This window comes from Caretta caretta, chromosome 7 (assembly GCF_965140235.1).
Source record: "Caretta caretta isolate rCarCar2 chromosome 7, rCarCar1.hap1, whole genome shotgun sequence".
NCBI lineage: Eukaryota > Metazoa > Chordata > Testudines > Cheloniidae > Caretta > Caretta caretta.
In genome coordinates this window covers 47,204,646-47,231,320 of record NC_134212.1, presented here as the reverse complement: position 1 = coordinate 47,231,320, position 26,675 = coordinate 47,204,646, and the positions used below count along the sequence as shown (strand labels likewise).

Genomic DNA, 26,675 nt, shown 5'->3' with positions numbered 1-26,675 from the left:
AGTAGGACTAAAGTCATGCAGCACATCAGAAGGGCATTGTTTTTATGCATTGAGGGCCTCATTCCTCAGAATTGGAAGATCTCAGCTAGTGTTCATAAATCACAGTCTTGGATTGCTCTGCTCCTGCCCCAGAACTTCTATCTTACTCATTGTTGCTCAGGTACAATCGGCTGCTGGAAGTAATTGCACTGACTCTGCAGGATTTGCTGAAAGCTCTCAAGGGCCTGGTGGTGATGTCCTCCCAGTTGGAGCTCATGGCCAACAGCTTGTTCAACAATATCGTTCCAGAGCTCTGGAACGCCAAGGTATGCATCCACCTGTCTGTTCAGGAGCATTGGCTCATCAGCTTTTGAACATCACATGCATGGTCCTTTCTTCAAGGTGAAGCAGCTCAGGGCTTGAACAAAGGAGACTTAAGAGCTGGCACAGGGGTCAATGAAACTAGAACTTCCCCATTAGAAGGATTCTGATTCAGACACATACTGAAATGAATTAGTGGGTCTTATGCTAGTCCCCAGTGGGCTCTGAACCACACCCAAAAAACACCCCACAGTATGACATGCATACCTTGGGCTGAAAATGCAGGCATGGGGTTGCAGGTCAAGATTGAGGTGCACGAGCAGAGCTTTACAAATAGGTTTGCAAGTCTGACTGCCCTCTTAGTCCATCTTAGGCAATTGCAGCTATTTCTCTACTAAGTCCCACATTTACCTCTTAAGATCATAAGAACAGCCCTAGTGGGTCAGACCAAAGGTCCATCTAGCCCAGTATCCTGTCTTCCGACAGTGGCCAAGGCCAGGTGCCCCAGAGGGAATGAACAGAACAGAACAAGTGATCCATCCCATCGCCCATTCCCAGCTTCTGGCTAACAGAGGTTAGGGACACCATCCCTGCCTATCCTGGCTAATAGCCATTGATGGACCTATGCTCCATTAATTTAACTAGTTCTCTTTTGAACCCTGTTATAGTCTTGGCCTTCACAACATCCTTTGGCAAAGAGTTCCACAAGTTGACTGTGCATTGTGTGAAGAAATACTGCCTTTTGTTTGTTTTAAACCTGCTGCCTATTAATATCATTTAGTGACCCCTAGTTCTTGTGTTATGAGGAGTAAATACACTTCCTTATTTACTTTCTCCACACCAGCCATGATTTTATAGACCTCAATCATATCCGCCCTTAGTTGTCTCTTTTCCAAGCTGAAAAGTTCCAATCTTCTCTCTCCTCACAGAAGCTGTTCCATACCCCTAATCATTTTTGTTGCCTTTTCTGAACCTTTTCCAATTCCGATATATGTTTTTGAGACGGGGCAACCACATCTACAGCAGTATTCAAGATGTGGGCATACCATAGATTTATATAGAGGCAACATGATATTTTCTGTCTTATTATCTATCCCTTTATTAATGATTCCCAACATTTGGTTCACTTTTTTGGCTGCTGCTGCACATTGAGTGGATGTTTTCGGAGAACTATCCGCAATGACTCCGAGATCTCTTTCTTGAGTGGTAACAGCTCATTTAGACCCCATCATTTTATATGTATAGTTGGGATTATGTTGTTCAGTGTGCATTACTTTGCATTTATCAACATTGAATTTCATCCGCCATTTTGTTGCCCAGTCACACAGTTTTGTGGGATCCCTTTGTAGCTCTTCACAATCTGCTTGGGTCTTAACTATCTTGAGTAGTTTTGTATCAGCTGCAAATTTTGCCACCTCACTGTTTACCCCTTTTTACAGATCATTTATGAATATGTTGACTAGGACTGGGCCCAGTGCAGACCCCTGGGGACACCACTATTTACCTCTCTCCATTCTGAAAATTTACCATTTATTCCTACCCTTAGTTTCCTATTGCTTAACCAGTAACTGATCCATGAGAGGACCTTCCCTCTTATACCATGACCACTTACTTTGCTTAAGAGCCTTTGCTGAGGGACCTTGTCAAAGGTAAATTTTCTGCCATGTTTTGAAAAGCATCAGGACTCTTTTATCTTGTGGTTCCCCATGGAAAGAACCCAAACCACCTAGAACCTTCAGCCCATCCTTCAGCACCTTGGCATTACTTATTATACTTGCCTGGAATTGTCTCCGCCCATCAGAGGGCAGGGATGCTCCCTAAATATCTGTGCACAATGGCATTGTTACTCAGATATGCAATTCCCTGCTGGGACAGGTTGTGGGAGTCTTATTTGCATAAAATCACTGTGCAGTTATTTCTCAGCCTGACACTATGTGAGTCCCTGCACTCTGATTGACTCGCACTAGCTGGAGGGCAGGGATTTGCATAATCACGGTGTAGTTGTTTCCTAAGAACTATACAGTGAATATGCAAATCTGTTTACTCTAAATGGAAACCGAAACACTGCACCCCATGAGACACAGAAAGCGTCCAAATTATTGTGGGGGGGTTAGTGGTGTGCACATCCTAGACCCTGGCACAAAGGTCCACCTCCTAGCTTTTTTGAAGCAATCCCTTCCCTACCCCTACAGCAGCTGGTCTGGATGGGAAACAGGGCCTTTTTCAGTTGTTGTAAGACACCCCTTCCCCACTAGCCTCTTGTGGGTTGGTTGGCTGCAGAATACAAGCAGCAGGTGCAGCCTGTTACAGCTGGACGGGTGCCTAAACTAGCATGAAGATTCAGGACCGCACAAAGCACTCCCTTGTCTGTCTCCTCCTGCAGGCATATCCATCCCTGAAGCCCTTGGCCTCCTGGGTTAATGACCTGCTGCAGCGGATTGACTTCCTGCAGCGATGGATCACTAAGGGGATCCCACCTGTGTTCTGGATCAGTGGCTTCTTCTTCCCCCAAGCCTTTCTCACAGGGACGCTGCAGAACTTTGCCAGGAAATCAGTCATCTCCATCGACACCATTGCGTTTGACTTTCAGGTCAGTGACCCAGGGGCCATTACGTTGAATTGGTACTGGCTGGCTCTCCAGCAGTAGAAACCAAACTCAAGGAGAGTAGAGACTCACACCCCTTCGATGCCACTGCCTAACAGGTCAGCCACGGAGCACTACAGCTGGGCGCATCACATAGCCTGGAGCACTGGCTGTAGACTGCCCTTTGCATACCACTTAGGCTACACTACGTTTAACTGACTTTTGGAAGTTAGGGCTCCAGCGTGGGGGAAAGACTGCCCATCCGTCCCAACTAGCCTTGTTGGAAGAGCCCAGGGACAAATCCCAAACACGTGCCTCCAAAAGGCCTCACTAAGCATGCGGGCCCAAAAGCCTGATTTACACATTTTAGCCACCACCTGCTGAGAGCAAGGAGTGCCCCCACGTGGCAGTTATATGTATGTGCCCCCACATGGTCACACCCCTCCACCAGAGGGCCTGGTTTCAGAGCTACCGACTACTCACCGCTTCCATTCACTGCAGTGAGAGTTGTGCACGCTCCGTAGTCCTGAAAATCTCAAGCAGGGGAGTCCCCTTGGGGCTGTTTCTGGCCACCATTTTCAGAGCCTTTTACGAATGGGACTGACTGGCTGCAACACAGCCCCTCCTGGGAAGCAGCACAGCTGTTAGAAGCAGGAGGTTTACACTAGTTCCTGGTGCTAGCTGGCGGCAGGGCAGGGTGGAGGGGAGGTGTGCTCAGTTAGGAATTGATCGCTGTCCTGATGTTTAGTGGTGAGCTTCTTGTGACATTCTGCTCTTCCTCGGGCCGTTAGGTGATGAGAGAGTCAGTGAGCGAGCTGACCCAGCGTCCCGCCGAGGGCTGTTATATTCAAGGCCTGTTTCTGGAAGGTGCTCGCTGGGATCCCCTCTCCTTTCAGGTAGCAGAGTCACGCCCCAAGGAGCTTTACACAGAGATGGCAGTGATCTGGCTCGTCCCTGTTCCCAACCGCAAACCTCCAACCACAGGCTTCTACCTGTGCCCAATCTACAAGACGCTCACTCGAGCAGGTAAGGAAACCAGGGAGGGCTCCCAAAGCATAAGCTGTGAGGGAATAGCACTAGTGCCTAGGGAGATAAAGCAGCAGCTGGGCTCTCTCCTTCACTGCAGGGCTAGTGCTCATGCTCAAAGACCCTGGCAAGATGACACTACATTACAACTCTCATGTGAACAATAGACCTGGTTCCTACTGGCCCCATTGACATGAATGGCAGGATGACAGAGCGACCAGGTTTCTTAGATGTGTAATAACAGCCCTGCTTGGGTGGCTTTATTATCCATGTTCAAGACTATGCAGGCAGAACCTATTAGCGTGATGCTAACAGAACAAGCAGGAGTATTTTCGTATCAAGCAGAGCCTTATCCATTAACTTCCCCAGTAGTCATGGACCATCCCAGCCCTCAAGATGCATTTCTTTGCCCGTGTCTTCTCTAATAAATACACCTGGTGCTCTGTGGTTTATATTTAATACGTTTTAAAAAGCCTTCAAAGGCAAGACATGCCACTGCCCACACTTCTCCCGCTCAGCCCTCAGGACAGGATAAGAGAACCAGGATATGCTAGATGCACTCCTAGAGGATGCTTAACTAGCACCGTGACGAGTGCTGTATAAAAACTGATACAGGACAGCACGGTCCCATCTCAGCTGCAGAAATGTTACTAAATGACTGGCCCGAGACACACTGTAGGCAGAGTAGTACAAGGACAGGATGCTTCTGCAGTAACTTTGATGTTAGAGCAGCTACCACTTGTCCATGAGTCACAGCAGGGGGTGCTGTGAGAGGGATGAGATTTTTTTTTTCCATGTATAGAAACATACCAGTCCTGGGTTCAGCTTTACCTGTTTCCATTACAGGGACATTGTCAACAACAGGTCATTCTACCAATTATGTGATTGCAGTGGAGATCCCCAGCAGTAAGTCCCAGAGGCACTGGATCAAACGGGGCGTAGCCCTGATCTGTGCGCTAGACTTCTAGGAAGCCACAGCAGCAAGGGGTCTGCGCATGAAGGTACAGTTGTATTGTGTATTTGTATGCACTGCTGCAGTCAACTAGGGCTAGAACAAGCTTGTAATTAAACCCTGCTCTGGCTGCCCCTGCCTCTCAGAGCTCTTGTTTAATCATCCTAAATAAACAGCAGTTCTGTTTTACCAATATTGTGCTTGTTTCTTCTAATCAGGTGCCCCCTTCTCCTCCCACTAGTGTTTAAACTATGCAGCAGCTCAAGTCAAGGGGCCGGAAATGCAGAGACTAGCATGGTTCCCACAGCAGGGGCTGGTAACTGACTAGAGATTAGGCCGGGTGCAATTGTTGTGGCTGCTGATATTCTACCTGCTGCACTGACTGCTTTATATTTCTATCCAAACACTCCCCTTCACAGTGTTCTACGTACCCAGCCTGCACCCCATAGCCTCTGTTAACCATCCCTTCCCAAAACAGCCATGTGCTATGGGACAGCTTTATTCTTTCCAACAGGGCTGCTATTTACAGCATATGATATTAGACACAGCCAGAGACCGAGGGATCTTACCCTCAACAAGGACCAGCAATGGTTTCATTCGACAGTCAAGCTCTGTACAAACTGGGATACTTGGTCAATCCAGTTCTTCCCTGAGGGAGGTCTGCTTTCACCTGCATCACCCCCCTCCTCTGCCCTTCCCTTGCAGGAGGCAGTGGCGAGCTGCCAGGCCAGCCATTCAAGGGGAGGTACTCAAGCCCCTGTGTTCCCTTCAAGAGACAAGCCTGAACGCTGGGGCTGGAGAGGAGAAACCCCCTTTCAGCAGTGGTCACTGGGGGGATAGGCGTACCTGCCTATCAGTCTGTGACAGTATAAAAAGGTAACCTAGCCCCTGTGTGAGAAAACTCTCACTCAGGCAGGCATGAGCCAGAGTCCAGCCTTGGGCAGAGGGGAGAGCAGCTATGGGCACTAGCTCCTTCTGGTGCTTCCACCTCACCTCAGCTGCAGCACCCTGGCTTCTGTTTAAATAGGCATAGCAGCAATTCTTCATGCCGGTGACTGGGGCAGAGCTAGCTCTCCACCGCAGCCCTCTTTTTAAAACTGTTTCCAGGGATAAGCCCTTCAAAGGCCAGACATCCCTGCCTGAGAAGAAACGCTGTGGAAGAGTTTGGTGTGTTTCACTAAGGGTTCCTGCCCAGCTGCTTCATGGTTTGTTTTGAGTTAGGCACTGAAGTTAGTGGAAGGCCATTAAACAAAGGCTGCCCCTGCAGCCCTTCCCTCTGGGGCTGAAGCATGGTGCAGCGAGGGCCTAATCTCAGCATGGAATGACACCAGCTCAGGAACTAGAGCTTCCTCCCGTGGCTGCCTTGCCGTGAAGTCACTTAGGCTGAGTGCTGCACCAACTGCCTAGCACCGGCAGCACAAGCATGCGACTGCAGAGATCTCCATCACAGCTGGAACCCATGACCAAAGGAGTGTGGCTAGGCCAAGCTAGCCCAGCAAGAGCAGGAACAGTGGGTAAACATGGGACAGCTTCAGGGGAAATCCTACCACACCCAGCAGGTGATGGGCTACAGACAGAGAGACACACAGCGCTCACCCCCAGAAGGCACGCTCAGAGGTGAGCAGCCTAGCATGACTAACACAAGGACAGCAGCAGCTCAGGCATGTCACTAGAGACCAGAGATGGCCCAGAATAGGCCATCAGGGAGCCAGCTATACTCAGGGAGGATGCTGGCAACATTGGTCAGAACCACAAAATAAACATTTGTGAAATAGAAAATTGATATCAATGTCCCAGAGCAGTGTAGCACTGAAGGCCTGGATGCTGGATGATGCGAGGTGGCCAGCACAGACACCCATCAGCATCATCATACCAACTGCAGCTGCCTTTCCATCAGTCCTGGGCTAGAATGCCATGGAGTATGCAGAGCAGCCTGGAACACTTGCCTAGTAGATCCAAGTGCCTCTGTAGCACTCTGACACTGGAACCTGCCCTTCACTGCTGCACGGAGTGCCCATTCCCAGGGTGCCCAGGCTGGGGCTGATAAAATCCAAATTCTGTTTGAAACCTCCACCTCTATTCCCAACACCACTGAGGACATGAACAGAAAGGACCCAGTCCCAGGGTTCTTGTTGGGTCCATCTCCCCTGGGCACAGGGCGACTGGTCCAGCCGAGTGCTTGTAGATGCTAGCACGAGCCATGTGGGCGCAGAGTTCCGCTCCCCCTCTTGACCACAAGGATGCCACTACTGGCGCTTGGCTTTATACGGACGGGAGCGTTTCCGGCGATCCGGCTTCCTCTGCTTGTGGAGACGCCCAATGCTGACTCCTTGGCGTCTGCGGACAGAGATGTTCTGCTCCACGAGGCTGGCCAGCATTCCTGCAAGGGATAGCAGACACACTGGAGAACTGGCTCAGAAGTCTCTCAGCCACCTTCCAGGGTGGAACGTAGACACCTGACACCACATTGTCCCTAGTGAGTTCATCTAACCCCTTACATAACAGCCCCAGCCCAGTTTTAGGATTCCTATACCAGCAGCTTAATCTTGACCCTTTCTAAGCTGGAGACCCTGGACACTGGCTTCCCAGTTCATTCTAGGACAGAAAGTCCTCAAGTACCAGAGCAAAAGGCCCATGCTTTCCAGGGAGGTGTAGGAATGTCAGCCTCATGCTTGCTCGCTTGCTCCCTTGCTCAGGGCCTTTCTCCTGCCAAGAGACCATGAGTTAGTCTCGAGTGGACCTTTCAATGTGGCAGCAGTGTGATAGGATCCCCAGCAGAAGCAGCTGATGTGCTCCAGTGAAGTGCGACAACAGGGCAACCCCTCAGCAACTCCCTGTCTTCAGACAGGCAAGTGGGCATGCCACTTCCAAGGGGTTGTGAAACCAAGCAGCTCCAAGCCTCCCCACACCCGCATTGCAAGGAAGCAGCCAGCCTCACCTTCCTGAGCCAGCATGGAGATAAAGGTGCAGATGAACTCATCATAGTTGTGGGTTCTTCTCTGGTCATCTATCTGCAAAGAGGTGGAGGAAGAGAAAACTCAAGGTGAACAGCTACTTTCCCGGAGCAGTCAGCCAACAGAGCCCAGAACCTGAACCCATCTCTAGAGACAGGAGCCTGGGGTCAGCTCTTGGCTGGTTTGGGTTCTAAGCTAACACCCCAAACCCAGCTCGTGACTCCTGCCTGTATTGATGGGCTGAGACAGGAGGGATCAGGGAAAAACACAGTCAAGGTGGCTGTATCCAAGGAGTATCTAAAGGGGATTGTCAGGCAAGGAGAGATTTACTCCAGTTCTATTTTGCAGACCTATACGGTAAGCCATGTGCCCTCAGGGAAGTGCAGTAGAGATCAAAACTAACTGAGCGGGGAGGGTGGAGGAATTCTGCTACGCAGCCAGGCAAGTTTCAGCCTCAGTTCAGTTGCGCTGCTCACTCAGCATCCCCAAAGTTTTTTATGCCGCTCAGGCAGTTTGTTTGTCCTGACCAGACTTTGTCATCTTGGTCAGGAAGCCTTCCTAGCTGAAAGGAGAAGGGTGGCAGAGACCATTCCTTCCTCTCCCCAAGGCTTATCTAAAGAAGTCCTCTCTCTATATGCCAGTGCAAAGAGCATTTCACCTGGGGCTGTAGCTTGGTTTAGCCTCCTAAGGGACCCAAATAAGCAATCAGCCAGCGCACCTTGAATTTTTTCCTCTTCTCCACCTCCTCCTTCAGGCAGGCCTCATAGTTCACAATCTCAGCTTCCACGCACTTCAGCAGTGCCAGCAGCTCCTGGCAGAGCCAAGCAGAGAGAACATGACTCACCCTGTCCCTGCTGCAGCTTAGTGCCAGGGAGAATGTGCAGGGAAAACCTCCCGTAACGCCTGCTGCCACCACAGCCAAGCAGCCTCCCTAGATCAGTACAACCAGTGAACCAGCCACGCAGCTCCAAGCCACGTTGCCCCAAGCAGGGGGAAGTGCAGGCTTGGGAGCTGTTGACACAGCAAGGCGTGCAAATACCAAGCCCTGTCTTCCAACTAACAGACGGAAAAGGCTCCTCTCACAAGCCACAGGGCTTTGCTGGACTGCAGCATTAGAAGCTGTCCTAAGGGATCGATGCAGTTCCATTTAACTGCAATAGAGTTTGGTACTGCCGAGAGCCCAGGCAGTCAGCATGGCGGATCTCGCATGGGAAGTCCCAGCACGTCAGGGTCTGAGGAGCAAGAGCACAGCACAGGTGCCAGGATGGCGCAAGGCACTGGCAACAGCACACACAGCTCTTCACCTCTAGGAGGGGCAGTAAGCAGCCAACAGACACTTGGGCACTGTATGAAATCAGCTGGTGGACTTGGCCCAGTTCCTAGCGGACACGTGTCCCTGTGATGAAGCGAGTGGCAAAGCCTGGCCTGCCCTCCCATTCCCAGAGACGGACAGCGACACCTCAGGAGGTCAGGGTGCAGTAGCTGCACCGGTGCTGCTAGCTTGGGAGATAAACAGGCTCAGTGTCCACGGCTCGCAGGCCAGCACCTTTCACCAGTACCAATTTAAGGGAATAAAGGTGGCAAGGCTGGTGGACTGAAAGACTGGGGTTAAAGCACAGGCAGGAGCTTCCACAGAGACCAAACTGCAAGGAGCAGGCTGCAAAGAAACCTGACTCCTGGCACACAATGGTTACGCCAATGACTGCACTTGCTACCTGCCCGCAGAAACCAGCTCCTGAGGCCTCTGGCAGAGAGGCTGTGCCCCCAGCCGGTAAAGCAGGACCCTGGCTCCATGGATCTGCTGCCTCGCTCAGAGCAGAATTGGCAGGACACTCACTTTGGGAGAATACTTCTCCCCGCAAGGGTGATCGCTGGGCCTGCAGAGAGCAATCTTCTCTTTGCTGTCACTTGGCTCGCTTGCCTCCTTCTCGTCCACTCTGACAGCAGATTGGGCCTCTTCTCTTTGCTTGCTGGAGAGAGGGGAGCTTTTCCCATCGTCTGGGCACACCAGGAAAGAAAGAGTTAGGTACCATGGCCATGTGCTAACACCTGCTCCCTGCGCCAAGGGACATGCTACCCCCCACCTCGGCATCCAGATAGAAGCAACATTCCATCCCTTCCTGGTCATCTGAGGGCCCAGCATCCTGCCCTCTCACCTACGGCAGAACCGAGGTCTTTCACTTCAGCCTACAGCCATGGGAGAGCCCTGGGTCCCTCATCTCCCACTCAGAATGACTGTGGTCCTCCCCACCACCTACCTGTGATGGCAAGAGGGCAAAACACCCCTTCCTCGGTGAGGCACAGCAGGCCGGTGCTGATGATGGGCCCCAGGTCCCTCACAGCCCGGTTGTACCGCATGCAGTCCACGCGCAGCAGGCTGTCCTCCTCCCCAAAGAGCACCTTGGAGATGTGGGAGGTGACGGGGCTGGAGGGCCGGGTAGGGTTAGCCGAACGGATGGGGGAGCGCAGCGGGGAGTTGAAGGCGCTGCCGATCTCTGAGGCAGTGTCCGTGCTCTCGTTGCTGGGTGTGGGGGAGGGCTGTGAATGGGCAACCACAGCTACGGTGGCGCCCCCACTCCCAGTCTTGATGGAGAGGGGGATGGAAAGGTCCTTCTGGGACTCCTTGAGTTTCTCCGCCAGAACGTTGATGGTGTTAGGCTGGAGGACTGAGAGCTGGCTGTCTGCTGCCCCGGCCACAAGCTCCTGCTTCCCCTGCCCCTTCCTCTTATACCTGCCCAAGGACACAGAATAGGAGATCAAGCACACATAGCAAGGAGAAGCGACAGGCGGCACCAGGTCCGGCATCCCAACAGCTGGGAACAGCCGACATGTTACAGCCCCCAGCACTCACAGGCAATTAGCTAGGACACAGAATACAGAAGCAATGCTTGAAGCACCTCCAGGAGTTCACATCACTCCAAGCCCAGTCCAGTGGAACATGGCAAGCTGGGGAAATGGAGGAAACATCACCGCTCACATGACTGGAAAGGTCATTAAGTGCTTTGCCCCGCACAGCTGAGGGCTTCCTAAAGACAGACTGATCAGCTCAGCTTTCAGGCTCTAAAGCGTCCGACATGGGAACAGGAGTGTTAGCAGCTCAGGGTAGGGACCTACTCAGCACTCAGCGCTCTACAAACAACGACAGCGGCAGTGTGGACTCACACACAGAAGGCCTAGTCTACACTAGGAAAGTAGGTTGGTCTAACTATGTGAAAATCCACACCCCGGGCGACGCAGTTAAACCAACTAACCCCCAGCGTAGCCAGAGTTAGGTTGACGGGAGAACCTCTCCCATCAATGTAGGTAGTGTCTACACTGAAGCTCTATTTTAAGCGTAGACAAGGCCAGAATCTGTTTTTTCACTTTCCCGCTCCAGGGAGGCATCACTGATTCGCAATGCAATGGGCCGGTCACAATGTCATTCCGTCTCATTTACAGCGTCACCGGTTTGGAACTCACCATAAGCCATTTCCACCATGCAAATAACACTTCGCACTTCTCTGCTCCCTTCCCTCTGAGGATCTCAAATGCCTCCACAAATCATGGATTTAGCCTCCCAACACCTTTCAAAGCCATCATCCGGATTTCATGGATGGGGCCCAACGCAAAGCTTTCAAAGCCATCGACGAATTCGGAGTGCTCACCTTGTCACCCCAAAGGGCCCAATTCTCAGAGTGGCTGGACACCTGCACTTGTCGCTGACATCAATGGGAGCTCTGGGGGCTCCCAGCCCTGACAGACAGGCTCCGGGATCCGGATTCAGAATGGGAGCGTTTCATACCCCAATGCCCAGTGGGTAAGTGACTCTACAAGATGAAGGGCAACGGGGAGCCAGGGCTCAGGTGCCTCCAGTTGTGCACCCAAAATTAGCTGAGCCTTGAAAATTTGTATGTAAGCCCCAGGCAAGATCATCCTTCCCCTATACATTCCTGAAACTGATCATCGTTCAAGCACAGCACTGGCCTCCTTTACAGCCAAGTAAGAGCGCTAGTCCCCACCCTGCCACGATCCCCTGCCACAGTGCCCCAGGAGCGCAGCACGCTGCAGGAGGCTGGTATGAGCTGACTCAGTGAGGCACACTTGGAGATAACCCCCAGCAAGGTGTGGTTTAAGCACAGACTAGATGAAGAGATCAACTGACCGGGGCTGGATGAATATCCCGCAGGGCCTCTTTCACAAGCCAGTCTGTGCTCAGGACAGCCCCACTGCAAGCACTCCATCTGCCAGGGCTGCCTTCGCACCCAGCCAACACAGGAGATCTTGGTTGGCTGGAGCGACTGGTCATCTACCTGGTGAAACACTTCCCTAGGGCATCCTCCGCCTCACTCGTCTGCACTAGGGAACTCAAGGGTGGTGGGGGGGGGGAGTTCGCCCCCTGCTGGTGGCACGCTCTGCTTAAGCAAAAGCAAGGTCTTACGCTCCCAGCAGCCTGAGATCTCAGCTCCATCCATTACCTGATGGCGGGGGCAGTGTTACAAACTTCCTCCTCCTCCTCCTCATCATAGTCATCCTCATCATCGGAGTAGTGCTGGCGGACCGGAACCCGGCTACGGCCCACGCCCGCTGCAAGGTCCTCCTCTTCCTGCAAAACACACCCGTTCGCTGCCTGAAGGGTCCATCCTGGGCAGGGGATCACATGCAGTCAGCCCTCCTTGGAAATGGGGCAAAGACATTTCAACGCAGGCCTGAGGCTGGCTGCGCCACATCCCTAACCGCAGCCCAGGGGTAGCCCCTTTCTCGGGGAAGGAATTCAGAGATTCGCTCCTGGGCTCTCACCCTCACCCCCACCCCCTATGCTGACCAGAATCGCCCTGGGGCTCTTCAAGGTCCAGCCGAACATGATCTCAACATAGAACTGAACCCATCAAAGCTCAGGACCAAAGATCCCAGGGCTCAGTGCTTTGGCCTCCATTTCCCCACAGAAACAAGGTGTAACAAACGTGCCTAGAGCATAGTTTATCTGGTCATGTAAATCCAGAACAGGCTAAAAACCCAGAAATGCATCCCCAGAGGGGACAGCGTAAGAGATACCTTTTAACAGATCAGTGGAAACAGAGCGCCCAACTCCATTTGTGTCTTGTTCTCTCTGGTGTATACAACCTGCTTTGCCTGTATTCATTCGTAAGGAACTGTGGAAGTGCTATAGACCTCCAGACAGACCTGGGGCTCTGTGGAACCTCACCCTGGACTCTGGTGGAGTCAGCTGCTGGATCCAGAGGGGTAGAAAGTTTCCCCAAGACTTCATTCATGAAGCTTAAGAGGCACAGCCTAGAAAACTGGCTCTCTCTGGCCTGCAGCCCCCAATTGGAAGAAAGGCCAGGCCTCACGTACCTGCATGGGCGACTTGGCATAGTTGTGGTTATCCAAGAAGGCTGGGAGTCTCTGCACAATGGGATTGGGGTTTGCGGGAGCCCCGTTGATGCAGCTCCCAGATGGCTTTGCTACCAGTTTGGATTTGTTGGACAGGCTCTGTGCGGAGGCAGGGTGGCCCTGGCTGGTAGAGTCCTCAGTGCTCTCTGTAACACATACACCCTATATCAAAGAAAAGCTTTTCCCAACGGACTTGAGCTCCTTTGATTCTAGATGCTCTGCTTCACCTCTTTCCTGCCCCACAACAACAGTTGAGCTTTTGTGCCCCTCTCCAGCCCAATATTCTGCCAAAAGCAATAAGAAGCATGGCGTAAGTTCTGCCTTTCTCAAATTCTGTAGTTGCATCCCTACCAGCAGTAGGGCATCGGCCAGCAAATGCTGAATCCAGGCCTGGGGGGTATAGACCAGAGTAAATCCATGCCCCGAGGCCCTGGGACAGCATGCGCAGCTGTATTTAGGAGCAGAACAATGAAGGCCAAGCCAGCACTGCTCCTCCCTATTCCACGGAGGGACCCAGTACTCCAGAATCAAGTTATCTAGCCACAGCTGGGTGCCTTTGTGCCAGGACTATCATCCCGGCAGAGCGAGTCCCATACCTGGGTGCGAGCTCTCCGGGGCCAGCTGCGCTCTGCTCGTCTCCAGTGCCAGACAGGCCTTGCTGCTGGCTGGCTTGGACTCCTCAGCCGGCTGAGACTCCTGGGACTTTTGGGTCTGAATCAGCTCCGGCTGAGTTACCCGGATAAGCTTGAAAGCAAAAGACAATCCGCACCTGACTGTTGAACCAGATGCTTCTCAGGACCAGTCACGCAAGTCACAGGGCTAAGGGAGGGAAGCAGATGAACCCGCACTGCTGAGCCAAATTCCCAGCACCCATGTGCAGCCAGGAAAGGAAGTAGAATCAGCTGGCCGCTTGCCCTGCTGGAACACCACCAGGTTAGAAGTGATGACCATGGGGCTAAATGGTCAATAGAGCAAACCCTGGGAAGTGCAGGGCAAGGCACTGAAAGCCTATGCAGGGAAAGCAGCCACATGGGACTACACTGAGCTCAGCTACAGGATGGAGGCATAGAGCATGGTACCTACCACGGGCAAGGGGTGACTGAAGGTGCTCCTCCCACATGTCCTAGGAGCCAAGCTGCCCACAGGCTGGAGTGAGAGAGAAAGCAGGGCCGGGCAGTGCCTCAAGAAGCCAGAAATTACAGGCTGATGGCAAACCCAGCTCATTTGTTCAGCTGGCTCACCCATTCCTACCTGCTGCAGGGCCTCCAGTACAGTCTGCCTGTTCATCTTCAGGATGTGCAGCTTAGATTCGTATTTCATCCTCCGGTCGGGCACCACCGCCATCAGGTTGAAACGGATGTCATGGTACGGCTCCCTGAGGCAAACCACACCCAGCACGTTAGTCTTGGCTCAGCCAGAGGAAGGAGCTGCCCCAACAAACCGCTGATGGGCATTTGGATGCCACCAGCACGCAACAGCAGATCCCAGAGAGCAATGCAGGTTAAACCAATATACTCATAGGCCACACGGCATTCCATGAGGCAACTAGAACAGCTTCACAGCATCCAGAAGAACAGCGGGCGGTTAACTTTATCACAGTGTGAGAAGAGACACAGTCATGCACATTACGTGACTTTTATGCCACATGCCTCAGACCTTCCTCCATTTGTGCTCCCCTATAAATGAGGCGCAAGGAACCCAACTGGACGAGCAGGGCTCCAACCGTGTTGCTAGCTGGGTAGGAGATTCCTTAACATACAGCCCTGCCAATTGGTTGTCAGTGAGTATTTGGAAACAAATTGATGATTTCAAGTCAGATAAGTCACAGGTTACCTCATCTGTGCTTCACAACATGGCGCCTGCTAACCTGCCCCAGCAGGTACATCCTCACTGCACTGCAGGGGTGGGAGCCTGGGGCTGTTACTTTCAGAGGGCCAGCTGCGGGGCAATCAAAACTCAGCTTGTACGGAGGACAAAACCCTACCAAATTTTGACCACCACAGTTTGGGTCACAAAAGTTGTGACTAGGAGGAAGGGACATTCTTACACTTGGGAGTAAGGTTCATTGCTTGCCTCTCCTATTGATTTCTAGTATGACTTTTAGCCAAATCACTTCACCTCTCTGCACTACTGCGGTTCCCCTCCTGAAAGCGGAGATCCCCCTTCCCTCCACCCCAAGGTGCTGGGGAGCGTCAGACACTACCCTGAGCGGAATCATGTAAGGCCCAAGGTAGGTAGTTACAAAGCCATAACAATTCATCCAAGCAGCAGCACATTGGGAAGAGTGTAAAGCACTCATGCTGCATGGTGGCACAGCGCACGCATGGGCTACTGCAGAATCCGTGAGGTTTGGGTTACTTGGTCCCACCTCCTGAGCCACACAGCAGCCAGGGCACTCCTTTGTTAGCCCAGAGGTCTCTCCTAAGGCAGATGGCAATGGAGGGAAGGCCAGCCTCCATTCATTCTTGCCACAGACACTTCTGGGAGAAGAGTGGTTTCTTGTTCCCAGGATGGGCATCAGAACATTCACTTCAGGGGTCCCTCATTCACAAGGAGGCGCTCTGACATCACATCACAGACAATCATTGTCTGTCCTACAGCAGTCAGGGACAATGACCCCGCCAGGACATTCCCACACATGGAAACCCAGTGGCTGCTAAACAACTTTCTGAGTAATCGAGAGCATAAGTTACACAGACCCTCGTGCTGGGCCCTCACGCTGCAGCATTTGTGGGTGCTCTGAGATCACAGCTGGGCCCCTCTGCAAGCTTCCTAAGAGGCCCAATTCAATAACAACAGGGTCAAGCAAAAGGCACCTAACTGGTCTCCATTGTTGCTATGACTAGGGATCTGTGCAAGTGAAGATCCACTGTTACCATCCCTTCTCCTGCATTCTGATTGGCTGCAGCGCTATTCGGAGAAATGTGATGTTGCAATGAGCGAACAATTTCCCTGCCTCTTCAGACAACTAGTCAGATTGCAGAAGAGACAAAACGGGTTACACATGAGAAGCATCTCATGCTCCTACGGCGCTATCTGAGTAACCCTCTCTCCTCTACGTGGGGCCCAGTAATCCAGGTCTGAAAAGTTTGCTATTTGCTAAAATGCACCCCTGAGCTGTCACACTGTAAAACAAACACCAAGGTGTGTCGAGGGAAAGCCCACCCCCCGAGCTCATCTGGGCATTTACCCTGCTGTGGCCAGGCCAATTCGCTCCATGATCACTCTCCTGGCTTTGTCTGTCCACTCTTCATCCTCAGCCCAAGGTCCTGGGAAAACAAGAGAAAGCACGTCAGTAAAGCAGGCCAAGATCCCCAACTCAGACTGGGCCGGCACAGCAACTACGCTGCCTGGGTCCAGCAATTCGCACAGATGAGTAGCATCTTCTGAATAGTCCGTTCCATCAGCAAGTCATGCCAGGAATAGGGACCCACTCCCGTCTCTAAGACTATATCAATCCTGTCTTGGGCTCACTTTACCCAGTCTATGCAACAGGGCTCGATTCTGCTGCATACGGCTATATACAATGCATCATCTCCTGCTCTGCCCTCCCACAACAGTTGGGTCTGGGATTTGTATGGGTGAACCAGAGACGCAAACAAGACACACACAGAATATGCTTGCCATTCACAGGATAGATTGCACACCGGTCCTTCCGCCAGGAGATTCCCTCCCTTGAAACCTTGGTCTAGCTGAAGAGTGCAGAGGTAGTTATGATTTCCTGAATGGGAACAAGTCTGGAGTCAAAAAGCCCAAAGCTTGACCCATTGAAAGGAAACAGATTTAGATCCTCACAACATAAGAACAGACATACTGAGTCAGATCAAAGGTCCATCTAGCCCAGTATCCTGTCTTCCAACAGTGGCCAGGTTCCCCAGAGGGAATGAACAGAACAGGTAATCATCAAGTGATCCATCCCCTGTTGTCCATTCCCAGCTTCTGGCAAACAAAGGCTAGGGACACCATCCTTGCCCGTCCTGGCTAATAGCCTTTGATGAACTTATCCTCCATGAACTTATCTAGTTCTTTTTTGAACCCTGTTACAGTCTTGGCCTTCACAACATCATCTTCACAACTCTGCGTTGTTTGAAGAAATACCTTCCTTTTGTTTGTTTTAAACCTGCTGCCTATTAATTTCATTTGGTAACCCCTAGTTCTTGTGTTACGAGAAGGAGTAATAACACTTCCTTATTTACTTTCTCCACACCAGTCATGATTTTATAGACCTCTATTGTATCCCTCCCCCCCCCTTAGTCGTCTCTTTTTCAAGCTGAAAAGTCTCTGTCTTATTAATCTCTCCTCACATGGAAGTTGTTCCATACCCCTAATCATTTTTGTTGCCCTTTTCTGAACTTTTTTCCAGTTGCAATATCATCTCTTTTTTGAGATGGGGCAACCACATCTGCAAGCAGTATTCAAGATGGGGGCATACCAGGGATTGATATGGAGGCAATATGATATTTTCTGTCTTCTTATCTAACACTTTCTTAATGATTCCCAACATTCTGTTAGCTTTTTTGACTGCTGGGGCACATTGAGTGGATGTTTTCCGAGAACTATCCACAATGACTCCAAGATCTCTCTCGAGTGGTAACAGCTAATTTAGAGCCCATCATTTTATATGTATAGTTGTCATTATGTTTTTCAATGTGCATTACTTTGCATTTATCAACACTGAATTTCATCTGCCATTTTGTTGCCTAGTCACCCAGTTTTGTGGGATCCCTTCGTAACTTTTCAGTCTGCTTTGGACTTAATCATCTTGAGTAGTTTTGTATCATCTGCAAATTTTGCTATTTCACTGATTACCCTTTTCCAGATCATTGAGGAATACGTTGAATAGGACTGGTCCCGGGGCCAGACAGAGATGCCCATCGGGAAGGTCAATTCAATGAGCCTAGCGAGATGTCAGGTGTGATGCAAGTGGTCACTGCATGTGCTCCAGCAAACCAAAGAAACATAAACAGCAAGTGTCACGTCCTAAGGTCACACACAGGCAAGGTCTTTTCTAGACATCCCTGTGGCTGTGGGTGCTGGGGCTTCTTACCATGGTCGATGGGATAGACCTTCAGCCCGTCCAGCTCAAAGAGCCGCCCCTTGATGGGAACATAACTGACGAAGTGAAAAGCCTCCATGGTCCGCACAGCGCTGATTCCATTCTGCTTTTCCGGCAGGTGCCGGGGTTCTGGCCTGCAAAAGCAACACATCCGAGAGGTCAGTGCAGCAGCAACCACCCTTCCCTCAGGGAGCAGAGCTGCTGGGGACATCCACACTCACCTGGCATGGCTGTTATGGGCCTTGGCCAGCTCCGGAGCGTTCCCAATGGCATAGCCTTTACTCTGCAAAAAGCAAAGGGAGACTATAAAAATCCCTGAGGTGGAGGGACGCGATAGCTGGAATCCCTCAACTCAGCACCTCTAGTCCATGTCTCTGGAAACGCCTCCCTCATCTATGGGCATCTCATTAACAGATTTACACAGGGCTTTACAAGAATGGATCATACCCTGGAGAGACAAACCCAAGGTAAAGACACAGTACCAGTTCCAGAGTAGGCGGCCAAGGGCATTACTGTGGGGAAGGAAGGAGGAAGTATTTGAAGAGGTGGGTGCTTGGCTAAAGAGGGTATGGAGAATATTGCAGACCTAGGGGACAGCACAGAGCTAGGCAAGAGCAAAGGAGATAGACTAAAGGGTGAAGTAAGGAGAAAGGATTAGGAAGAACGTAACAACAAGTGGGGAGGAATGAGACAAGAAGCTTGGGTGAGGGCATGACTATCTAAGGAGCCATCCCTTTACAAAAACCTCACAGGAAAGGAGCAGGATCCCCATAGCAAGGCGCAGCCCTCAGATGCTCCCCCAAAGCCCCACCGCCCCAGGCCACCCCATACCTCTGGGCTGAACCCCTTGGTGAAATCCTTCATGCGACTCAACGTCAGCCCCAGGTCTACATTGCTGCAGTTCAGGAGGACACTCAACAGGGCATGGGTGGCACAGGAATTGGGAATCAGCTACAGGGCAAATAGACCAAGTTAAACAACAGAAACAGGATGATACTTCAGCATCACCACCTGGGAGTTACCCAGCACCCTGCAGTAGCTGGTGCCGAAAAATAGCACAACAGCTGCCTGGAGCACTACTGACCAACACAACCCCTGTCCCGGTCAGTGTCTCCAGGTCAGTCACACCATACCCCTCTGAGCAGCTGTTCACAGCAAAGGCCAGACCTGGTGCAGATTGACTGGACCTCTGCTGTAACAGCTGACTTGGATTCTCTCAACCCCTCCAGCCTGCTGCAAGGTCCTGGAGCAGACAAGGGAAGAAGCTAGACATACAGCCATTTATTAAAGTCTACAGAAAACATGACACCATGGGAGAATGCAGTTCCAGCACATTTGGGGGCTGGAGTTGCACTTGTTCAAGCTTCCTTCTTCCAAAATGCTGTGACACCCCCCCGATTCACCTCCAAACACATCAGTCAATGCTCTGCAAGACCACAGTGCTGGCTAAACTCCTGATCCCTTTCTCCAGGGCAGGCTGCATGCCTTGTGCACAGCATTCTGGGCTCCGAAGAGACGCCATAGCCCTTAGTAAGTCCTCCAGCCTTTCCTAACAGCCATGTGTTAAGGAGTGATCCAAGGAAAGTGTTAGTTTCACATATCCCCACTGTCCAGGACTCCCAAATCTCCCAATCTCTGTTGTTCGGTCCCCATTCCCAACTGCCCCTCAGATAGCTGATGCCTTCATTATGTCCCAAAATACACCTGGGTGACTAACATAAAAACCAAACACAAGTTGGGACAAGGACTAGTGATCAGCGATAGGCTAAGTGTACCGTCCCCACAGAACCATGCTTTCTACCAACCGGGGTAACTACTATATACCTATTGACCATTCCTTCCAAAGTCTTCCACATTTTGGGTAGCTACAGATTATACCACTTTATGAAAGCTTCCTCACTGCCCACTCACCCCCAGCGGCGTCCTGAGACACCCCTCGCCCTCCACTCCCAGCCAACCTACCTGATGAGCAAAGAACATATTATTGACAATGTCATCGTCAATCACAGATGTCTCATCCACCAGGGTGGAGACCTTCCGGCGGGACCGGCGTTCTTCGATCCATTTGAAGAGGAAGATGAACCCGTACACTGGGCTGGCAGGGAAAGAAATGCAATGGGGGTGGAGTTAGCAGCTGAGCCAGTTTAGAAGGGTTTCCATCAACATGAACTGTGCCGCTCCAGTCAGTCAAGCACCAGAGGCGTTTTCAGGCTAAACCACAATTTGTGGGGGGAAAAAAGGAGAGGCATTAAAGCCAACCTCCATCCTACTGGGAAGTGCCACTGCTGTCCTTGTTCCCCACACTCCAGCTGATTATCATAGAATCATAGAATATCAGGGTTGGAAGGGAGCTCAGGAGGTCATCTAGTCCAACCCCCTGCTCAAAAGCAGGACCAATCCCCAATTAAATCATCCTAGTCTGATACTCAAGCCAGGCATCTCAGAGAGCACCCAAGTCTGTAATCTTTGTGATTTAATGGAAACCCACAGTACAGTAATAAGGAGACCCTATGGAGTGGGGAAGTTACACACTCTCCGGGGAATCAGAGAATCATAGAATATCAGGGTTGGAAGAGACCTCAGGAGGTCATCTAGTCCAACCCCCTGCTCAAAGCAGGAGAGGGATGCCTCGCAGTGTCCCGCAGTGTAGTCGGGTCGTCATCAGATGATCCAGTATTTCATACTGTTCTACACTAGGTTTGCATTGTAATGTTTTTGTGCAGGGTGTGGCATTAGCTTCATGGGAGCGCCCTGGTGGCTCACTCTTAGATGCTTTACTGACTTTAGGTGACTTTATTTCTAACCATCAAGCCACTGTTTGCAGATTTGAAATTGCATCTGCCAGTAGAGATGACAAAGAATACTAAAGTCCTGAAATCCATCCCCTGTGACCCTGCAGGATCTTTCTCTATACATACTGTTATTCTGTTACCAGCCTGGAGTCCCCATTCCACAGCACTGCCATGGGTTAACTCACTCCTCCTCCTTCCACGTCCTCCTGACCAAGCAGGAAGACTGATCACACATCCTACCTCCCAAGTCTGACAAAATACTTTTCAGAACTTCCCTGTTAAGTGTCTAGGACATGAACCACTGTAGAAATCTGATAGTGACAAGCAGGCCCTTCAGAACTGCTCGAGGGGAACTCCCAGACTCTCAGGGCATGTCTACAGGTGGACTACGGGGATGTGATTCCTAAAACACACTAACATCTGGTGCGAACTAAAAGCTCCCTAGTACATATTAACTTCATACTGAACAGCACTGCATTAATGTGAAACAGGTAACTTTTAGTGCGCAGTAGGGTCTACAAAACCAATTAATGCCAACATATCAGTGCCTTTAGAAATCACACCCCCATAGTCTGTGTTACTACTCTGTGTAGACGTGCCCTGAGAAGTTTTTGCTTGATTAAATCTACTTCAGCAAGTCATGCTGCTGAGTCAGTAACTTACCCCTGGCATTTGCTTTGTAGATCATAGATCTCCTCAACCTGCACCCCTTTAACTCCTACAAAAAAAGAGAGCAGGAATCAGTATGACGAGACCAGCAGAAGGGAGCCAGAGCCCATGTCAGAGATTAAACCAATCTTGCAGAAAAGCTCTTGTACTCACCAAAATCCTCTACTAACAGGGTGAAGAGACCTGAAGAGGAACAAAACAGAGAGATTACTTCTGGCTGAGAAGTTCATGCAGCTACATAGAAGGCAGACAGAAAATCTTCTGCCCCTTACCTCTGACTAGTGCTGTAGGGCTCCCATGGCAAATTTTGAAGGAAACTATAAGTTTGGAACTGTAATAAAATGCACCATAACAAGCCTTAATTGTTTTCACTACAACTTTCCTCCTGACCTAGACACTGCCCCTTAATTCTTACCTGAGTGGCTTCCTGGCTCATGCTGCCTGAATAGAGATTTTTAAAATATCTGGGGTTTAGCATTTTTAGGAGACCACCTTCCCCACCTGATCTTCCTGCTCAGCCCTGGTGGTGGAGAGGGCACCTACATGTCAAGGTATTGACCCACTACTGCCACCAAACTATCTAGGAAGTAATATGATTCCATCATGGTAGGAGCCTCCCAAGCATTTAAAAAGAGAAATCATCTCTCTCTTTAGGAGTTTAATTCATTTATAGGATATTTTATTTATTTATATTTGTATGAAAATAGAAGAATAACTTATTATGGGAAAGCTAGGTCAAAGAAATGAGTTTGCCAGTTAAATCCGAGAGCTATGAGACGTGTCTTCATTCTTATATCTTGTGGGAATGAGTACCATAGGCTAGGTCCAGCTGCTAGAAAACTTGTTTCCCACGTGTACAAGATGAGAAACTATATCCTGGAATTCCATGACACCAAGACTATGGGGTATGGTAAACAGCCAATCAAACATGAGTTGCCAGTGTGATGCTGTAGCTAAGGAGGCTAACGTGAACCTCAGGTGTTTAAGCAGGGGGAATATGAATAGATGTAGGGAGATGTTACTGCATCTCTATATGACATCAAAGAGGGGGAGGGATAGCTCAGTGGTTTGAGCATTAGCCTCTTAAACCCAGGGTTGTGAGTTCAATCCTTGAGGGGGCCATTTAGGATTATTTTTTTTGGCTGGTCCGATGGTAGTGGGTTATCAGAAATTATTACTGTTAGTTTAACTAACCTTTCTATATTGGGGGGAGGGATAGCTCAGTGGTTTGAGCATTGGCCTGCTAAACCCAGGGTTGTGAGTTCAATCCTTGAGGGGGCCATTTAGGAATCTGGGGCAAAAATTGGAGATCGGCCCTGCTTTGAGCAGGGGGTTGGACTAGATGACCTCCTGAGGTCCCTTCCAACCCTGATATTCTATGAAAGAGACCATTCATGGACTACTATGTTCTGTTCTGGTGTCCATACTTTAAAAGGATGTTGAAAAACTGGAAAGAATTCAGAGAAGAACTACAAGAACGATTCAAGGACCAAAAAGTAATAGAACTGTAGTACATACATTAATACGATGTCCTAGCCTAATAAAAGGATTCTCTCCTTGAAACCACAAGAGATAAAAGTTATGGCATATCAACTACAACAAAGCTCATCTGAGCACACAATATAAAAGATGAACTCCACACCACAGCCTCAGGTTTATTTGCAGGGCAATATTTGCATGTCTCTGTCCAACAACAGGACAGGACAGGAGCCAGGACTTAGGGGGTCTTTGGTCTATATATAAACAGCACTCAGGGCTGCAGACACAACTATAAGAACAAAACTGAGCTAAGAATTCCCCAGTTTCTGTAACTCAGCCCTGAGGAAAGCAAGCCCTGGAGCACACGGGGAGGCCTTTCTCCTCATAGACTCTAAGGGCTAGTCTACATTGGCAGAGCTTTAATGTGTCTTTTGCAGTTGCAGCGCAGCGCTGAGAGAGAACTCTCCCAGAGCTCTAAAAAAAAATACCTCCACGAGGGGCGTAGCTCCCAGCGCTGGGGCACTGTTTACACTGGCACTTTACAGTGCTTCAATTTGCTGAGCTCAGGGGGGTGTTTTTTCACACCCCTGAGTGAGTAAGTTACAGTGCTGGTAACTGCCAGTGTAGACAAGCCCTAAGAGTATGTCTACACTGCAGCTGGGCAGGGTAATTCCCAGCTCAGCTAGACATACCCACGCGGGCTAGCCAGTCGAGTACGTACCTAAAACCTCGAAGGGATTGTATTTAGGCAGCTAGCCCAAGCCGCCACTGGTGCTGCCGCAGTCACGCAGCAGTCTGAATTACACCTCCCAGCTGCAGTGTAGACGTACGCATAGAATTTACGGCCATAGCAGACCACCAAATCAGCTAGTCTGACCATCTTTTGTGCCACAACACTGGATACGTTACGTCTCCCAGGCTGTTCTTCAAGAACATGTAGTCCAATGCGAGGGCTCAATGTAGGCAGATGAGGCTAGTCTTGACTTCATACATTTTGCTTCTGATTTATCTGCAACCTCTAAAATCACTTTCATTTCACTTCGTGCATTCAGCAGTTACTTCAGCATCCGGGGGCAGGAGCTTTTTAGATTAGAAGTTCTGAAGGGGAAGCTACCAGTACAGGGCACATAACTCAAAGCAAATGGCCTGAAGACCCCAAGTTCCCTCTCCATCTTCCCAAGAATCCTCAGTGGGGAGGAAGAATAGTGTTGAGTCACAGCAAAGTAATCATGCAGCTGATGCAATATGTGATGATGATGAATTGAAAGGATACCATCCCTTAGACCATGTCTACACGGACAATTATGCTGGCATAACTTTTGTCGCTCGGGGGTGTGAATAAACCACCCCGAGTGACATAAATTACACTGACCTAAGCACTGGTATAATTTTATCACAACACAGAACAGTGTTCGCAGCCTGCTGGCTCGCTCATCCACCTACCATCCTGAGCCATCTAAAGATGCCTGGATCAACTGCAAGTTAAAGTGACCGTTTCAGTACACTCCGGGGGTTTTGAATCCTGGTCCCACGCCAACCCTCCATTTCTGGGAGCCCATCTCGCAGCCTTGGCTCGGAGCTATTTTCTGGACCCCCCAGAGAGCTGGTCCCAGAGAGCTGGAGAGAGCTGGAGTCTACCAGCGATGCCCAGGGACGTGCACCAGCCTGCACCCTGCGGGTGGGAGGCCAGGACCTAGGGGTTCACCAGAGAGGGGCCCAGGCACTCGAGGGGCCTCAGCCCTTTTCTTTAACTGTCTGACGGGCTCCTGCCCCGCCTGGGGGAAAGCTGCTCATCCCCCACCCCCTGCCCTTCGCCACCGGTCCTCCCCTTGGCAAGCCCCCGCCCCCATGGATCCCCACGACCCCTGTGCCCCCCCCATAGTCCTGCCCGGCCCTCCCGCGCCTCACCGGGGTCGCTCTCCAGCTCCAGCCAGCCCTTATTCATCGTCCCCCGGGCCGGGCCTCAGCCAGCGCCATGTCCAGCCCCTCCCCCCTCCGCTGCCCGGACGTTCGGGCCCCACACGCCCATCCGCCTCCGGCCACGCCCCCCAGCCCCGTGCGTCATCGCGGCGCGACCCACGGCGCAGGCGTCCGGAGAGAGGAAGTGGGGGGAGATAAGTCCCGGCCGCGGCTGTCAGGCCGACGGCAGCGTGAGATAAGTCCCCGGGGTGCAGGGGCTTCGCCAGGCCCCCATCTCCGGGCGCATGGCGCTGGCGGCGGGTCCCCCACCGGGAGGCGCGGAGAAGGCGGGGGTCACCCCGCCAGCCCATGGTGTGGGTTCCCGAGCCCAGCCAGGGGCCAGCCTGCCCCGGTCCATCCCCCCAGGAGCCCGATGTCCCGCCGCGCGGCGCGCTCGCCCCTTGCCCTGCGCCCGCACCTAGCTTCTGAAAATCGGGCCCTGGGAACGCGCAGGCTTAGGAGCGCGGTGCCCAGCAGCTCCCACCGCGGCGCTGACGGCCAGGGCTGGGCACGGCGCTTGCCAGTTTGCCATCCCAACCCCCGCCGCGTACCTGAATGGGAGCCCGGCCCTTCTGAAAATCGGGCCCCGATCTCTGCCGGGCAGAGGGGGGCTGAGAACTGGAACCTAGGCGCTGGCAGGCAGTTAAAGCCGGGGGACGCTCATCGCTGCCCAGGCCACGAGAGGAGCATCTGACCTCGGGAGTATTGGCGAGGGAGCCGAGGAAAGAATAGAGACGGAGGGTGTTCCAAGAAAGCACCCGTCTTTCAAACGACCACACGATGGCACCATCACCGCAGGGACAATTTAAAGGCTTGCTGTCAACCCCCTACAGCCCTGAGCACACCCGCCCTACGACACCCGGAGACCCTGAGCACACCCGCCCTAGGACACCAGGAGACCCTGAGCACACCCGCCCTACGACACCTGGAGACCCTGAGCACACCCGTTGTACAATACTAGGGGACTCTGAACACACCCGTTATACAACTAGGGAAAAGGTCAGGCCCACACGTTTATTGCACATCTTGGGGAAATGGCCTTTTCACTCTGTCGTTGCAGAAGTAGCCCATCACCAGCACAGACCTTGGAGCTAGAAGTTTAAAAGGATTTCTCTTTCAAAGTAAACTGGAAGAAGCCTGCTGTGAGAATAGCAGGTGCTGGGAGGACAGCAAGCCTTGCACTGGAGCAGTTGCTCGAGACAAACCCAGAGGAGACTTTGGAGGGATTAAAAAGCTAGGGGGAGCTTTACAAGAGTTGTGCTCAAAGGTGAGTGACAGCTCGGCCCAGGAGCCAATGCGGCAGGCAGGAAGTGCCTGGAGAGACCCATTCTGTGACCAGACTAGCTCTGAGAGCTGCCTCCCTCTATGGCCAAAGTCTCTGGTTACAGGGCTAATGTTGCTGGCAAACCCTGTGGCTCCTGGTTTCTTCAGGCTGCGTTTTCCCTGTGGCTCTATGATAAGTCAATTTCAATTTCAAGACTGAAAGTGCTGGCAGATCAGGGGAGTGTAAGCAGGTGCTAGGGAAGATTGCATG

General features: G+C 51.4%; 2 protein-coding genes across 2 annotated transcripts in view; one reads left to right on the top strand and one right to left on the bottom strand.

The window, feature by feature from the left end:
* DNAH1 (dynein axonemal heavy chain 1) overlaps positions 1 to 5,051 on the top strand; it is a 130,581-nt gene extending 125,530 nt beyond the window's left edge. Inside the window, exons 76-79 of the mRNA XM_048857658.2 lie at positions 161 to 305; positions 2,684 to 2,890; positions 3,676 to 3,910; positions 4,757 to 5,051. Coding sequence (XP_048713615.1) covers positions 161 to 305; positions 2,684 to 2,890; positions 3,676 to 3,910; positions 4,757 to 4,878 — 709 coding nt within the window. The 3' untranslated portion in view covers positions 4,879 to 5,051. The remainder of the gene's footprint in view (positions 1 to 160; positions 306 to 2,683; positions 2,891 to 3,675; positions 3,911 to 4,756) is intronic.
* A 294-nt stretch (positions 5,052 to 5,345) lies between these two features.
* On the bottom strand, positions 5,346 to 25,202 carry BAP1 (BRCA1 associated deubiquitinase 1). The gene is made up of 17 exons (XM_048857661.2): positions 25,091 to 25,202; positions 21,857 to 21,886; positions 21,698 to 21,752; positions 20,205 to 20,337; positions 19,074 to 19,193; positions 18,464 to 18,525; positions 18,234 to 18,376; positions 16,377 to 16,455; positions 14,438 to 14,561; positions 13,783 to 13,930; positions 13,148 to 13,332; positions 12,271 to 12,398; positions 10,075 to 10,547; positions 9,654 to 9,814; positions 8,535 to 8,627; positions 7,801 to 7,873; positions 5,346 to 7,242 (listed from the first exon to the last, which is right to left on the bottom strand). Exons 1-17 carry the CDS (start codon positions 25,125 to 25,127, stop codon positions 7,109 to 7,111), a joined length of 2,178 nt encoding a protein of 725 aa, XP_048713618.1. The 5' UTR covers positions 25,128 to 25,202; the 3' UTR covers positions 5,346 to 7,108.
* Between the last annotated feature and the right edge of the window lie 1,473 nt (positions 25,203 to 26,675).